At 34.6% G+C, this 17,328-nt stretch overlaps 2 protein-coding genes across 2 annotated transcripts; one reads left to right on the top strand and one right to left on the bottom strand.

Annotated features, from left to right (window-relative positions):
• Positions 1–240: 240 nt before the first annotated feature.
• LOC105169990 (pleiotropic drug resistance protein 2) lies at positions 241–7,414 on the bottom strand. Its single transcript, XM_011090554.3, has 20 exons — positions 6,774–7,414; positions 6,562–6,682; positions 6,195–6,283; positions 5,987–6,071; positions 5,597–5,887; positions 5,430–5,520; positions 4,333–5,233; positions 4,091–4,251; positions 3,895–3,998; positions 3,644–3,800; positions 3,468–3,548; positions 3,108–3,256; positions 2,685–3,017; positions 2,296–2,586; positions 2,126–2,209; positions 1,814–1,947; positions 1,476–1,703; positions 1,186–1,357; positions 837–1,091; positions 241–730 (listed from the first exon to the last, which is right to left on the bottom strand). Exons 1-20 carry the CDS (start codon positions 7,139–7,141, stop codon positions 458–460), a joined length of 4,368 nt encoding a protein of 1,455 aa, XP_011088856.1. The 5' UTR covers positions 7,142–7,414; the 3' UTR covers positions 241–457.
• Positions 7,415–10,939: 3,525 nt separating this feature from the next.
• On the top strand, positions 10,940–12,345 carry LOC105169991 (uncharacterized). The gene is made up of 3 exons (XM_011090555.3): positions 10,940–11,098; positions 11,849–12,005; positions 12,093–12,345. The coding sequence occupies exons 2-3, from the start codon at positions 11,850–11,852 to the stop codon at positions 12,138–12,140; spliced, it is 204 nt and encodes a 67-aa protein (XP_011088857.1). The 5' UTR covers positions 10,940–11,098; position 11,849; the 3' UTR covers positions 12,141–12,345.
• The last annotated feature ends 4,983 nt before the right edge of the window (positions 12,346–17,328 follow it).

The following is a 17,328-nucleotide window of genomic DNA, read 5'->3' as shown; positions in this document are numbered from 1 at the left end:
GTTTCCATTAATTAATTTGAGCACTATTAATTTAATGAAGCGTAGTTATAATTATTCTGGAAAAAAGTTATACGCTTTCAATATTTCTTCTATCCCAGAATAAAGACTTTATTTGATGTAGTACAAAGTCAATTTTTGGTTTTAAATTTTTGATGATTTAATATTATTGAATGTTTTATTCTTTATATGTTTAAAAATCAAAGGCACTAACTATCATAATATGTAGTTTAGGATATACACTTCTGTATAATGGCTCACCTTTTTGTTTAATTTCCTTCAAACTTCAAAACTCGGTGAATCAAGAAAACCAAAATATTACAACGAAAGCAATCGAGAAAACCAAAAAAAGAAAACAAAAGAGACGGATTGTCTCCTTCCTTAACAGCTACATATTCTACGTAGTATACACTTGCCCTATGACATATCAAACAATTTCCCCCATGCAAAGTTAGACTCCTCATCTTCTTTGGAAGTTAAGGAACTTGATCCCATATGCAAAAACAAAGAAGAACAGAAGAACCCAACCAACATGAGCAAAAACCACAGCAATAAGAAAGTCATGATCATATCCCAAATAGTCTTTAAGAAAATCGTTCACTCTCATTGTCTGAGTGTTGCCAGTCAGCTCGAGATCGCTCGTCTGATCGCCTATTTGGGACGCAAATATGCCGTAGATTGTCCAGGCAACTGGCGAAGCCCAGTAGTACCACCGCCACCATATTGGGATAAGCTGCATGAATATTGCACCACCTCAGTTATTACATCAATTATCAGATAGATGTGTTTTTGGCCGACTTTTTTTGTTTGATCAAAAGAATGTTTTACATTTTACTTACCGGACGGGGGATGAGGAAGCCGGAGAACAAGTTCCAGAAGCTTAGGAAGAAGGACATGACAATGGCAGCAATTTGGTAGCCAGGAGTCAGTGCTACAACCATCATTCCATACATTGAGAAGTATGTGAAGCACATGAATATGAAGTAGTAGAAGTAGAAGAACTTCTCTCCTGTCCAGTGGTATCCAATCATCGAGTAGAGAAGTAGAGAGTAAACGATAGTCTGTATCGCAACATAGATCGTCTCTATCGCCACCTACAAATAGATGTACACAAAAATGTTAGAGATATTACCTCCTTTGGAATTAGTGTAATTACTTAGTAGCCTTTTCTTTTGTAGTGATATCTACCTGCGCAAATGCGTAGGGCAGCTCCGAGTACATCCCAGCGGCCCTTTCACGATAGAACACCGTTCTCTCAATAGCCACAACAGATTGAACAGCAGAAGCATTGGTGGCTCCCAAGAAAAGAACTGCAGCATATGTAGCTCCCAGCAGATTAAGCAAGTCTTGTTGCCTGTGTCTGTCAGAAGAACACGTACACTTTTTGTTATCATCAGATCACACAAACCTAGTTGTCCAATAATGCTTTCAGAGTTTCCAACGCTAAACATGATCGGAACAAAGAGATTTTGGCTTACATTTGGTCCCCTTTCTGCCAGAAGATAACACCAAACAGAACGCCAATAACAATTGTCGTGAAGAACCGAATAGCATTGTACTGTGAGTTTCTCCAGTATGACCAATGCTGCTTCCAGAAGCAGGCTTTGCACTGGGTGAGAAAGGACTGAGAGTATTGTGTGGGAAAGTATAGGTCCTGAGATCCTGGAACAGGAGTGCTCAGTTCCTTTATCAGTTGTTGGTTCCTCCTGAATTGATAAGAATCAAGAAATTGATTTAAAACCACCGGAACTTAGCTCCTCTAAAGAAATGCAGAATCGAGAGACAAATGAAGGGTGTTGTGTCATTTTTCACTCACTGGTAAAGGCTGGAGTTAGCGTAAATGTCGGCAAAGTCGACATCAAGTTGAGCTTCAGCGGCGGAGGAGCTGACCTCCAACATCCATGTAGCTGGATTGTAGCCCTCTTTGATCTTGGCAACCCCTGGTACAGCCTGCATAAGGAGTCAAAATGTGTGTTAGCCAGTTCTATAGGAAGAGCGAAGTTGATTTAGGCTGCTTGCTTAAAAGGGCACTCAAAACGCATGTTTTTATGCGAAGCTTTGTCAATTTGCCGCACAGTTAGCGTAAACAGAAGCAGAAAAGCACATACAAGATGAAAGAAATTAACACCTCGAAATACTCCACAAGTTTGTGAGACCGATCACCAAGCGGGCCGGCGTAGATTACTTGTCCTCCTCTCTTCATTAACAGCAGCTGAAAGAAATGATCATTCCAAGGGTCAAACTAAATCCTGTGATATTGATAACTACATATGAGTGTTTTCGAGTGATTGTTTATACCTCATCGAAAGCTTCAAAAATGTCGATACTAGGTTGGTGGATTGTACAGACCACTGTACGACCTGTGTCCACCGTGTTCCTCACCGTGCGCATGACAATTGCTGCAGCCCGGGCGTCAAGTCCAGAGGTTGGCTCATCCATGAAGATTATGGATGGATTGGCTACTAACTCAACAGCAATGGTGAGCCTCTTTCTTTGTTCGGTTGAAAGACCGTCTACTCCCGGAAGTCCAACAAGAGCGTTCCTCAACGGATTAAGCTCAACTAAGTCCATTACCTCCTCCACAAACATCTGAAACAAGAAATCAATGTACAATTTTGTTAACAAAATTACTCATGAGTTTCTTGCCATGCAGGTTCAGAGAAGAGATTGTGATCCAATTTACTTGCCTTTCGCGTTTCTGTTTTCACATCAGCAGCAAGACGCAGCCAGGCAGAGTAAAGGAGCGACTCATACACAGTAACATAAGGCGAATGGATATCGTTCTGCTCACAGTAGCCACTGACTCGAGCAAACGTTGCTTGGTTCTTAGGGTAGCCTGAGACACTTATGGTTCCTTCAATGTAACCTCCAGTTTTTCGACCTGCCAAAACATCCATTAACGTTGTCTTTCCAGCTCCACTGACACCTACCAATGCTGTCAGGACACCAGGCCTGAAAGCTCCACTAACGTCTCGCAGCAACTGAAGTCTTTCCTCGTTTACTCCTTGAGTCTTCATTTCCTGAATTAGACGGTTTGTCAAGTTTGAATTAGTACTAGCAACTTTAATGTTCTGATCAAGGATGAAATTCTGGGAGAAGAGGTTACTTACAGCAGGCATATCAACATAGTAATTCACATGGTTGAATGCAAGAGAGAGGGGTTCAAAAGGCAAAACCATCCCTCTTCTTGGTTCGCTGTTTGCTGCAACAACAGTCGAGTTGGCATTTCCACGAGCGTTCCTTTCAGCCATTTGAACACCTGTAATAATCAAGAATCTTACATATCTTGATGATAACAAGCTCAAGGATGAAAACTAAGCATGTGGTTTAGGAAAAATATTCAAAATTTTCTCAAGTGATTTTTCTTTAACGCTTCCTTATTACATTCTTGTAGAACTATACAAACCACCGAATATATGATTGAGTTGAGATGTGAAAACTTTAGTTTCCTGTCATAAAAAACCACACACCTTCACCATTCGACGTTATTCGCGGCTTATTCTTGATTTCCTCATTTTCATCTGATATGACAGCTTTATTATCACCCAGAGCTGAGATTCAGTAAAAAACACAGTGAATATGTGGGCTAAATCATTATTATCCTCAACATAGAATGCGAAGTATGAAGTAAAATAATTTGACTCACGATTCAAGTACGTCAATGCTGCAATGAAAAGAACGTTGAAAAGAAGAGAGAACCCGAAAAGAGCCATGATGCATATCCAGTACCAGGATTCTGTAGTAAATAAACCTCTGTCCCTAAGAAGGGTCTTTCCGACAGTTGGTTCAGAGCCATTAGTGGGCTGAGTGATAAAAACCAGCGTTAGTATCATAATTCATCTTCAAATGAAACATGAACATATTCAAATTTATCTGCAGATTGTCAGGATAACTTACTGCACTCCATCTCTCAGCAAGAAACTCATTAATGGCAATCGCATTTTGTCCGTACATCATAGGAGAAACATAGTACCCCCATATCATCCAATCTTCGATGTCATCTGCAAAGCAAAACCAACGCGATTTCTTACATACAGTTCATGGAAAACGCGATAATCCCATCACCAAGTATTATCAACTAAATGTTGCAGACCTTTTGCAACAATGAAGCCTCCGAGAACAAAGACCATAAGCAAGGTGAAAGTTCCAAGGGTGTTTGCAACTACTTGAGTTCTTCCAGCAGCAGCAATGAAACGGAACAAAGAAAGAGCCATCTGATGCACTCCAATGAATGCCAACAATTGCTTGAAAAACCTGTAAATGTAGTACACCAGATCAAGAATCGGCTAAAAGGACCATTTCAAAAACCTCTCATACATGTTCATTTCCACTTACCTAACTGGAGAAGGTGCAAAACCAATGGTGTAATAGGTGAGAACGATCCACAGTGCAGACTCCATCACGGATATTGGAATGCGGAGAACCCAAATAGGCAAGGCGAAAGCCCAAGCTGGGTAGAACAAACAGTCCCTCTGCTTGAAAAACACAGGAAGCCTGAAAACCGTCATGGCCAGCTCTTGCATTCCGTTGAACATAACATTGATGAGACTGAAGAAAAGGGCTCCCCAAAACTTGGAAGCGTCTTCTATTCTACCCGATTTCATCTCTGTTCTTAGGAAAACGGTTAAGGCAATGGTGGCCATTATTGTGATTTGTGTAGTCTTAAAGATGTAAATGAACGAGCTGCGCTTCATCAGCAGCCATTCCCTAGAGAAGCATGCTCTGAAGAGTTCCCAGCTGGAGATGCCGTATTTCTCTTTCACTAACGCGGCAGGATGCGTTCTTGACTTATCGTAAGGAACTCTGAGTTCTTGCAAAAGTTTTTCGCCAATGTGGAAGGAATTGAAGGCCCGTGCAAACTCGGGCACAGAGACGTAATGGTAAGGTCGATTTTTCTTGCACCAGTATTGTTCTTGGTCTTTCTTTGAAGTGACTTCTTGCAGAAAGTCTGCAACTCCCTTCCTCTCCGGACATCTAAATCCCATGTACTCGAAGAATTCAAGAATGTTTTCACGGGGACCCTGATAGACAATCTGACCATCTGATAGCAGGATAACATCATCGAAAAGATCGAATGTCTCGGGAGCTGGCTGTAATAGAGAGATGACCATCGTTATGTCATTGATATGAACCATCTGTCTCATGAATTTGACTATCTGGAAGGTGGTGGAACTGTCCAGCCCTGTTGATATCTCATCCATGAAGAACGCTTTTGCTGGTCCTACCAACATTTCCCCTGGCATTTAGCAGAGCAGAATCTTACTAACAATGTTAATGGATGTGGTGTTTTCATGGCCAGATATGCTATAATCCTTAAGGTTCATGCACAAAGACAGCATTGTTGCCTAGAATTCCTTTTCTTCGATTAACAATAATGTAATTACCAAATTATTTTCAAACTACACCCGAAGAAATCAAACTGAATCACATACCGGTAGTAACACGCTTCTTCTGTCCACCAGAAATGCCCCTCCTCATATCATCTCCAACCATAATATCAGCACAAATATCCAGTCCGAGGATCTGTTATAAAAGTCCTTTACATGCTAGGCTTGTGAATCCAAACAAATTCAAAAAGCAACGAGGAAAAGGATCGTACCTTGAGGACATAATCTGTGATCAAGCTCGTCTCCAGCCCAACCAAGGCTGTGGCTTTCATGAAAGCATCGATTTCAGGATCAGGTTTAATACCTGCTTCTTTCTCTCTTCTCGACAACTCTGACAGCATTTCATACCTCGTCCCGACTCCCAAACACCTACCGGAGAAATCCAGTGTTTCACGAACAGTCATTTCACCATAGTGAAGATCATGTTGGCTAATGTACGCACACGTTCTTTGGGGAACAAATTCATGAAATTCATGGCCGCAATATGTGATTTTTCCAGTTACCTGCTCAGATATTCAAGACCAGTTATGAACAATATATACCTTGGATGCAGTCTCTCCTATCATTAACAGGACTCTTGAACATGTAATAGAAGTACATACCCTCATATCATCATCAGGTTTTCCTGCTAATGCTTTTAACAATGTTGTTTTTCCTGAACCTGGCGGCCCAAGAAGTAGTGTCATCCTGAAAATAAGTACCAGAAAATCGACGTTACAAAAACCAGAAAAACATAACTGATCAGAAGCAGAAATTTTTCTTTTTCCTTTTTTAATCCGAAAAAAGTTTTTGCTGGATTTACAAGCAAACCTTGATGGTCTCACAATTCCACTAACATCTTGAAGTATCTTAACCACCCTTTTCTTCGACGGAGACAGTCCAATCATCCCTAGAGCAGCCTATGACATCATTCAACCAGATTCAAGAGATGACTTAACAAAGCAAAATCAAATATTTTACATAATATTATGTGACAAATGTTGTCTGATATACTCTGCGTCAAACTAATAGTATTCTGAATTTTAGTCAATTGGTAAAGAATCTGCTACTTCATGTTAAAAAAAAATATGAAGAGAAAAGCCCAAATATGTCTTTTCTAAACATAAATCCATGAAATCAAATTTGGTTAACGTATTATTAAGGATATGTTAAATGTTTGAGATCAAGAAAGCAGTACCTCTAATGTATTGAGTGTTGAGTTGAGCAGAGTAGGAAGTGCTCTTGTTCCAACATATGCATCTCCCTCTATCGATAAATTCTGGAACCTCACTTCAAGTTTTGGAATCTCAATTCCGACCCTGTCCAAGAATCATCACCTCCTTTCATTAGACTACGCGCGCGCGCGCGCACATACATATATAAATGAGCTGGGGGATATAATTTTCATACCTATCAGTCCTGTTCCTCAGTCTTCGAAGGAACTTCTCATTATCATCCTCCACAACCTTGAGAATGCTCTCCATCAGCTGTTTCCTATCCTGCACACCAAGCTTCGCGACGTCCACCTCAGCATGCACCATTCTCCCATTGCTCATCACCTGTTGCAGCATCCCCTTCCTCATCCGGTCGTACGTCGGCAGCCTCTCGATGGCCGCCCACTTGAGCTCCTCCTCGTCGTCCGCCGCCTGCCGCCGCGTGCTGCTCCTCGCGAACACGTCTGGTGGCCCCTGCCACACATCCCTTATGCTGTGCGACCTCCAGCTCCGCTTGCTGCTCGTCGTCCGAGCCAGATCATCGGCCACCAGCTCCGCCGCCATCTGTTAAATATTGTTCTTAACCCAAACTCTTGTTTTAAGACTCTGATATTTGTTTTGAGGATGCTTTGGCGCAGCCCTTTTGGGCTTCCAGCACGAAGATACTACAAATGTAGAGAAATGTGGCAGCATGCGCTGTTTCTTACATTACGAATACACACACACACACATATATATATACACATATCATTAAACCACGGGGTGGGGTGGGGATGGGATGGAACTTGGAAGTCTGGTCAAAATTAGGCAACTAGCAGAGGTTCAAATGTAGTTACAGAAGGTGGAAGTTGAAATAATGATGAAGGAGTAACGATGAGGTGTGTGCGATGTTGCGGAATGCGTTATAAGCTGGGGGAAATCAAATGAGAAGGATCCTGTTTGTAGGTCCGTGAGACACGTGGAATGCCGGCATTGGAAGGATCATTTTGAGTAGATTGGAAGTGGCAGTTAGAGTTTGACTGCTGTATAGCGCGCGGGGGCGGAGTTTTTGGCAGGGGGGTGTTTCGTGTTGTGCTTTGCTGACCAGCTGAGGAAACTGCAACTGGACTAAAAATATTTGGATGACTAATATTGCGATAATATTATAATTTTTGGTATAATTTTAATCACAAAAATAATTGCATAAAAATTAGCCAAAAAAGATTACATTACAAGTTTGCCCTGCTCAACCTCCAAGATGTATGTGAGTTTAAATATTTGTCAAAATATTTTATAAGGTTAAACGTACATCTTAATTTGTATGTTAAATCTTACGTAATTAGTTATAGAAATTTAAATCGATATCTAATTCACAGACACAATTTTGATAATTTTATAAATTTATTAGATTGTATTTTCAAAAATTGAAAAAAGAACAATCTGACAATAAATGAAATGGTAAGCATAGAGTGAAATCGACTTATAGATTTTATGGGAATCAACATGCACATGCATGATGATGATGTTGGAGACTTTCACCTGTTAAAAAAAAAAACACATAATATTTCCGATGTTGGGTGAAAACTGAAAAGGTCAAACTCACATTGACAATTTTAAGATGAGGAGCATATATACATATATATATATACATATATTTGTGTGTGAAGAAGCCGTCAAATTAGACATTACTTTGATAATTGAATATATTTATATATATATATTAGCATTAACATCTGATTTAACACATAACCGAAGCTGGGGGTGGGTCGTCTTATTTAATTTATTTATAAGAATGAATATAAGCAAGATATTTTTATCTTAAATAGAAATGCATTAATTTCAAAGAAATTGACCCTACCAACATTAATTTTCAAGACTAAGTTTACTTGGTCATATTATACGTAGGTACGCCTTCTAGATGCCTGCCTGCCTGCCTAATCTTTATATATACTGTTTCCTAGCTAGCTACTTGCCACATGCATGTGTACGTACGCAGGGAATTATTCAACTTTTCAGATATTCTCAATATTGTACACCCCATCTATTAATTATAAACTTTACTCATCCACTACCCTTTAATTTACACTAATGGACCCCATCTTTAATAAATTAACTTTTAAATCTTAGTAATTGGTTTTCTTTATTTTTGCATTCATTAAATCATTTAAATATCGTTAATATATCTATATATTTCAATATTATGAGTTATGAAATATCGATAGCATTCCACGTCAGCATTAATTAAATTTCAAAGAAAAATGCTTCTCTTATATGTATTGTTGAAATTAGATTTGTTGAGATATGGGGTTGGTATGAGACCCATCACCGTCTTTACGGTCGTTTTGGTCAAATACGGTGAACATCCCTCTTTCTCATCCAAAATAAATAAATAAATAAATGCCATCTTCATGTATGATACACCCTTTAATTTTTTTTAAATTATTAAATAACATTGTTATAATAGTATTATTTAAATATATAAATAATGTGGAATTTATATAAATAAAATACAAAATATAATACCTTTGTGAAAAATTGAAAGTTTCAAAACAATGAATAATTATTAAATGTATAAGATTGTTTTTTGTTTTGTTTAAGTATTTTAATTTATATATAGATAAATAAATAAATAAAGAATTGATGGTGAGATAATGTCAAACTAAACGGTAGGGGAGTTTGATATCTATCTACTATGAGGTATACGTGCATTAGGTGCTTGTACATTTTGCTGTCTGCCAACCACTAGGAGGAACTATCACTTTTTAATTGTTTGATACCAACCAAATTACAGGTGAGACTATGTGATATTCCATTTTCATACCAATTAAAATTTAAATATACACATATATATATATATATGTGAACGTGTTGTAAGTTTTTATTAAAAAAAAAAAAAGAAATTAAGCGTGCACATTCATTAACAGCCTATTTCGGCACGTTGGTAGTAATCAAAATTTTCAAAAATTCATAATTTGATGAGTTTTGGAGATAATTCATGTATAAATATATTGTATTTTCATCGTTTCAAGCACCAAAAAAAAATCTACAAAACAATTTGACTCCTTTTTATAATTAAAAGAAAAAGGAAGAAAAAAGCCATTTAGTAAAGTAAAAGTACAGTTGTTGAAAATTAATAATTTATATTAAATAATAATTATATCATTCCCAAGACGCCCAAACTATAGTAATAATTACACATATTTTGAATTGTGATTAGTTTTCACTTTCATTGTTGTAAATGCTTTCACGCAAAAAATGTTGGCATTTTTAGTGGGAGTCCAATCCATTTCTGTACATATAAAAAGCCATACGTTCAGACAAAACATTTGGCGATGAAATATCAAGTAAAGGGGCCAAAGAGAAGAAAATTGTGATCCCTATCACTGTCTCATAATTAAAATCTGATGAGTGTGTTTGATAACTGCATCATGATTTATTACAACAATATTATGAAACATATATATATTTATATATAGAATAGAGAGAGAGAGAGTTGTAACAATTAGTTAGCTAGTTCGATAGGGTGCATTTATTTGACTTGTCAAGCTGCTAATAAGGAAAATTTCCATGTCTTTTAACATGTAAACCTATTTTTTACTTGTATATGAGTTGGTCAATTTGTCTGAACTTCAATCGATATCGTAGTAATTTTCTCACTGCTTTCAACTTTGAAAATTGCCTTAAAGTCGACCAACATATTTTCGTCAAAGTATAATATGAAAAACCTAAGACTTATTCATTGATGTGGTATTCATCCTAATTAATGGTTCTCTAGTTGAATCAGGAGCCATGTCGGGTGGTTTCAATACTTTGTGGCCTGGTTGTGTGGTAAACTACCATCAATTTCTTTGACATTTGATATATTACCAATAGTTTTTGTTGTTCGAAAAATATAAATATTTTTTATTGTTTGATAAAATTGTGTATCGTTGGAAATTATCTACTTTGTTTTTACTGTATTTTTTTAAAAAAAAATTGTAAAAAATTGAACGAGGTAGATGAATTAAAAGTTTTAAAAATATTATCCACTTAGTCCATAAAAAAATAATTTTTAAAAAAATTAAGAGTAATTATAATTATAATCCGCAAGGACATATTTGTTAGTCCACCACAAAAAAATGAGAACCTTAAATATTTAGCTAATTGGTAGACAATAAATGAAATCAAAATAATGTTGATAATTTTTAAATAATAAAAATTTATATATAATTATGTCAAATTTAAAAAAAAAAATCGTATAAAAATAGTTGGATTTTGAAAATTTTAGAAGTCAAGAGAAGAGATATTTTGATGGGCTTCCGAAGATGATAGCCCTAAAACAGACTCGTTGTTTGGGGACCATATAAGAATCGAGTGACAGTTGAAGTCCAATGGGCTTTGCACCTTTTCCTATTAAAACTACCCGAAACTTCTGGACCTTGGTCCCAAAACGGACAAGCACCCGGATCTTCCAGCCTCTTCTTCACTGTTTTCAACAACGCTCATTTCACTCGTCATCCTCTGCTGTTCATACTCGCCGGGATTCTCAACGCTCGACCGCAGGCAAGTCTCCTCCGAACCCTTTATTTTATATATTCTTCTTCCCCGTTTCTAATTTCTCACGTCTAGGCTTCTTTACTGGCTTGCCCAATTGCTAACTTCTAAGCAATCAAAGATTTATTTTCGCGTTTTTTGTTTTTTCTGGCTTTGCTTATTAGCGGATTGGATCCATCGATCTGGGCGTATCCATATGATTGATGAAAAATTTGTTCTTGTTTTAGGGGAGTAATTGGCTACTAAAATCTCACTTTTGTTCATGTTTAAGAATGTGTATCCTGCTGTTATGCCAATGTTGTAATGTCTTCGAGTTCTTCAAAGCTGTGCTTGTACAACGTTTTGTTCATTAGGATTAGATGACCAACGTAGTAATGAAGCAATCAAGGGCGGCCTTAACTAGGTCTTGCAAAACTTAAGTTTGACTTGTGCTTGATTAATGTAGTGGATTCACTATCCCCCCCCCCCCCCCGTTATAACGTTGTTAGATGGTGAAACTGTCAGGCAACAAGCAGTTCCCGTCCCAAGATTAAAAGCTTGTGTAAAGGCAAATTGAGCTTGATAGTGTTTATTTGACTAAGTTAAAAAGAACAGTTAGATTAGAAACTTTGGTGCTAATCTTTTATGCAATTGGAGGGGTAATTTGCACGACTAAGTTACTTGTTTCGGTGAAACTTACTTTATCAGGTAGTTTTGAGTTGTTCTCCTCATGCAAATCTTGCGAGTTTGTTAACATATAATAGCACACAAATAATGCAGGATGTGTGAACCACCGTTTAGGCCAAGAGAGAAGCTCGTTGAAAAGCAGAAGCTTTTCCAGAGCATTCATAAACACACGTATTTGAAAGGACCATATGACAAAATCACCTCAGTTGCTATTCCTCTGGCGTTGGCTGGTTCTTCCCTATACCTTATCGTGAGTACTTCATGTGCTCTTCTAATAGATTTGTGCGTTCTGGTGCATGGATAAGTTTGATGTTAATTGGTTTTGTGGAATCACCAGGGCAAAGGGATCTACAACATGTCTCATGGGATTGGAAAGAAGGAATGAGGAGATTGTTTTATGCTGAGTGAGAGTCCAAATGGAAATCAGCTCTTTTTTGTTCTTGAAGTATCTGCATTTTAGATGCAAATAATGTCTTGATTGCAGGCATTATCTGAGTAGTTTTTCATGCGTCCTCTTTGTCGTTAAGGACATGATTGTATTATCCGTGACGTTTGGCTTTCCTGTGAAGTAAAGTTCAGATTTGATAAAATGATTCATCATGACTTTGTGATTTTGCTGGACGGAAGTATGTCATGGCTCCCAGCATCCAAACACAGAGGACTGACTATTTCGTGGCTTTTATCAACCGATGAGTTTGGTGGAAAAAGATTTGACTAGAAGAAGGAATTTGGTTCAGATCCCTTCATTTCCCTATGTGTCATTTTTGCCATCTTCACTTATTTCTCCAAGTTAGAATTAAAATGGCTTTTGGATGCATCATTTTTTCTTACACTAGTGATTATGATCTGTATGCATTCTATTCTTAAATTACAGTTTAATTTAATTATACATATATATATATATATTTCAAGGGAGACATGTCAATCACACATTGGGACAAGTGTAGTGTGACCCCAAAATGTAATAGAAGGTCCGAATCATTAAGCATGTTTGGATTAATTGGTCAATCCAAAATAAAAGAAAAAAAAAGTAGTTCTATCACGGTACAAATGACATATCACGATCGAAGTAGGTAATGTTTTCGGTTTGTGTCATTGGTATCTTGTAACAAATAGTTGGGGTTTGGTTAGGCTATGAATCATTAACACAAGTTTGTGTTTTACTTCACTCTGGAAATCTTAGAATTGCATTTGGATTGGTGGATTTATTTTAGATATGAGGAAAGAATTTGGAAAAAATAATTTCTATCTAAAAATAATTTAAAATTCATCAATATTCAACAAAATATAATTTAAAATTAAAATTCTTTAAACTAAATTACTAAAACATATTTAAATAAATTACTATTAAGAAATTTAAAATTTTCTTTTCAAATGCAACCTAGAATACTTTGTTTAGAAACATGAACCTCAATTTTGGTTGGATGAATGTATTTAATAGATAATTTTTGAAGTGGATTAGATCCCAGCTGGAGAAGGAATTTTTTCTAAGGTTGATGTATTATGGATTGAGAATTTGAGGATATGCTTTGTTGTAGACAGTGCTGGTATTGCACAATGTTAATGGCTTTGTTATGTTTCATTTTCAACTTGTGTTTTTATTTTTTAAAACACAATATTAAATATACAACACTTTATATATATAAGAATGACTTTTCTCTCTCAAAATACAACATCACCTATACAACACTGACTTTTAATTATCCTAAAAATAAGTTTAAATATACACATTATTTACAATATTACTTATTTATCATTGTTTTTCTCTCTTCATCTTCACAAAATAAATCAAAATATCAAAAATATGAATCCAAATACTATGATTGCTTTTGTGGGGTATACTGTGATAGTTGAATATGTGTGCAAGTGTGAGGTCTTAAGTTTTGCAATCCATCCTAACATAATTGCATATGATGAAAATACAAGAAAATGAAGGGGAGTATGGAGTAATTGATCTAGTTTACTTCATCAATTATACATTCAACTATTTATTTTTCCAAATTCAGTAAGGGAACTTAGATTTTTTTTTTCCCGTTATATATATCATTAATTCGGTAACATATTAAAAGTAAATTGCATGCACCTTCCTTGAGGTTTTAGATAAATTAAATACCTTTTCGTTATTTAAAAAATTATGAATAATTTCTTCTAATGAATCCATTTGATTAGATTTTTATTCAATATGATGACATAACCAAAATTTCATTTTAAATTATAAATTATAATTTTATATATTTTTCAAAAAAAATAAAATATTTTTGTGGACTCATATTCACTATGGAATATTTATTTTTCCACCCTAAAAGAAATTTAAATACATATTTTTTTCTTTAAAAAAAATCAGCAAGAGCAAAATGTAATGTTCACCTTATCATCTAGGAGCTATATAATTAAAATAAAATTGGAAATAATTTGCTATATTCAGTCATGAACTAGTTAAAAGATTTTTAACATTTACAAGAATCACACTGTACGATGGAGTTGTATTTTATTTTTCATTTTTCCCCATCTTATTGCATTGAGTTTTGAGTAGTAGTACAAATGATACTTACCTGTGTTGTGAGGTTAAGATCTTATAGATAAAAAATTGTGTGAGTTCGAGTTTTAACAATATATATGTGGTGTCTAATCTACTTTTTGCTGTAGAAATATCAGAGTACTTTGCATTTGGGCCCCCTAATTGTTTTATAATTGATTTGGGGCCTTCAAAATTTCTACTTCTGGAACCTGACAAGTGACAAACCAACTGAGCCCTTTTATCCGCTAACCCAACTTTTCATATCAAAATAAATATATTATCGAATAAACAGTTAAAATAATGAATTAATTCTTGAGGTGAAAACATCAATCAATGCACTCACATGCCTTTCCTGCAATCCTATTTCTGACCCATATTTGCAGCAATTTGTGTACGGGCAATACCGCCATTTATGTGGGGCGGGTCTTTTGCGCTCGAATCCTGCATCCGGAGACCCAATACTATGAGCGTATGTGTGTGAGGATCCAATTGTATGAAATATTATTCCAATTGTATCAACCTACCTTTATTCGTATAATAAATTACAACCACCCTTTTTAAAATTTTGAAATAATTACGAATATTTCTTTATTATCTTAAAATTAAAAATGTCCTTCTGATATTTGATAAAATTATGTAATCATCGAGCTGAAGTATAAAATTATCAACTTTGCTTTTATAGTATTCTTTTATTTTTCTTAAAAAATAAAATTTTGTAAAAAAGATAATTTTTTTAAAAAAGTATAAAAAAAATTATCCACTTAATTCATAAAAAATCAAAAAAATTTAAAAATAAAATTATAATTCTTAATCCATAAAGACAATGAAGCTAGTTCACCACAAAAAAAAAATGTATGAGAACCTAACTGATTTGATTAATTATTAGACGACCACCAAAATCAAGGTGGTATTAATAATCTTTCAAACAACGAGAGAATATTCATAAATATGCCAAACTTTAGGAAAAATTTGTAATATATCGTTATTCATATTACACACTACTTTGAAATAATATCAAATTCAAAGGACAATTCAGAAAAAACAAAATGATCTAAAAATCCCTAAAATATTGTTTAGGCACATTACATTGTATTGTTAACTCAGAGGAGAAAATTACCTTTAAAAGTCCCTAAAATATGTTCCCCATTAATAAAATAATATGTCTGGTAAAAGTTTAATAATTTTCACTTCTTCTAAGATCATTAATACCTTTTTTTTAAAAAAAAATAATTTTTTAGAGATGTGAATTATTCTAAAATTCTGGTAATATTTAAGTGTCTGCTCTGTATTTTGAAATTCGAATGTGAGGAAATTATGAGCATTTAATTCTAGTTGGGCGAGAGGTGTGTGTGTGTGTGTGCAGGTGTACCGTCCCCCAGCCCCATATCCGGAATTGAAATTATTATAAATGTTTAAATGCGAGCTCAAAATGAGTCTGCAAAAGGCAGTAGTTGGACAGTGAACTCTAATTACATCTTACTCTCTACCAAACTAACTTCATATATATTTATTTTCATAGAAATTATTATTTCAGATCCATTAATTTTATTTGATCTATTCTTCATATTTCAATTCAATGTAATACCAAAACCAGATAATGTATTTTTTCTTTTTGTTTCTATATTTTTTTTCCGAGTAAATTCAATTTGGGATGCATTTAAACAACAATTCATCTAAATTATTTTTTAGTTGCTAATGTCGAGTTTATTTTTTTCTCGTTTATTTTAATATTGTATTATGCTAGAACTGTTGAGAAATGTTCATAAACTCTCATACATCTTACAAATTATGAAATGTAATATAAAATATTTTAAAAAAATATATAAATTGATCCAGACATCATCGTTGTTTTAAAACATTTTCTTCCGATTGCTCGTGTCTCCGAGCCTTGTTTGGTTTAGAGATTGCACAATTAATATGAAATAATTAATTTTGAGGTATGTTTGGAATCTCAAATTGTGCAGATGCAGATTTTAGCTAAATTTTAATAACACGCTACTCCTATGGTTAACAAATGAATTAAAATCTTATTTGGTGAACATAGTGAATGATTGTGAAAAGAATAATTATGGTAAGATTAAAGGCTACGAATTTTCAGTTTCTATTAAAATGTGATTATTAAAAAAAATTATAGTTTTATTAGGAAAAAAAATTAAATGTAAAGTGTCCAATCGTAGATGAAACGAGGCATAATCATCCTAATCTATTCCAATCTAGAATTAGAAACTAGAATGAAATAATAGAAGAAAAGTTTGTACCTCTCATCATAGTCTTGATTGATTCTTGATCAAATGGGGCCCAGTCAACCCATAATTGGACCTGCCCTTTAATTGGGGTAGATGTCCCTATTTTGGTCAATAGGGGGACACGCCCAAAAACACAGCACAGACCTATCAATATTTAACTAATATATCATCAAAATTATTTATTATGTTTGCTAATATGATTAAATACTTTCATTTAATTAAGAACATATATAATGCCAAGTAAATAAATATATAAAGAGACAGGTGGATAAAAAAAGACTATTATAAAAATTATTAAATATTTATATAAGTGGACTCGAAATTATAATTTTAATCGAATTTTTTAAAATGCGGAAGAATGATTATTTGACCATTAATAGAGTGCTACTTTAGTCTTAAGAAGAAATCCCATGATTGATGCTAATTAAGGGGACATGATGTACTACTTAATTAACTTACTAATTTTTGTATTAAGAAAAGTAATTAATTATTTAGGTATAAGTGCATGCTTCCCAAAAAACATGTTGAAAGATATATTTTTGTAAATAAAAAAATAAAATTGAGGGTATATTAATTAACATAATTGTTAATATTAAAATTATGATATAATTATAATTTGATATCATCATCATATCTCTCAATTTCTCTTAAGTTGAAATACGAACAATCTACCGTACATGCATTATTTTTGTTATCATAACAATGATTAGCGAAATAACTATAAAAAGTAACTTTTATTACCTCACATACATCAACTTAAAATAACCATAAAAATAGTTTATTTATACTAAAATATAAGAGAAGGTATT

Source organism: Sesamum indicum, linkage group LG9 (genome assembly GCF_026168435.1).
Source record: "Sesamum indicum cultivar Baizhima isolate 11 linkage group LG9, ASM2616843v1, whole genome shotgun sequence".
Lineage (NCBI taxonomy): Eukaryota > Viridiplantae > Streptophyta > Magnoliopsida > Lamiales > Pedaliaceae > Sesamum > Sesamum indicum.
The sequence above is the reverse complement of the archived record's forward strand: the minus strand, read 5'-3'. Positions and strand labels throughout refer to the sequence as shown.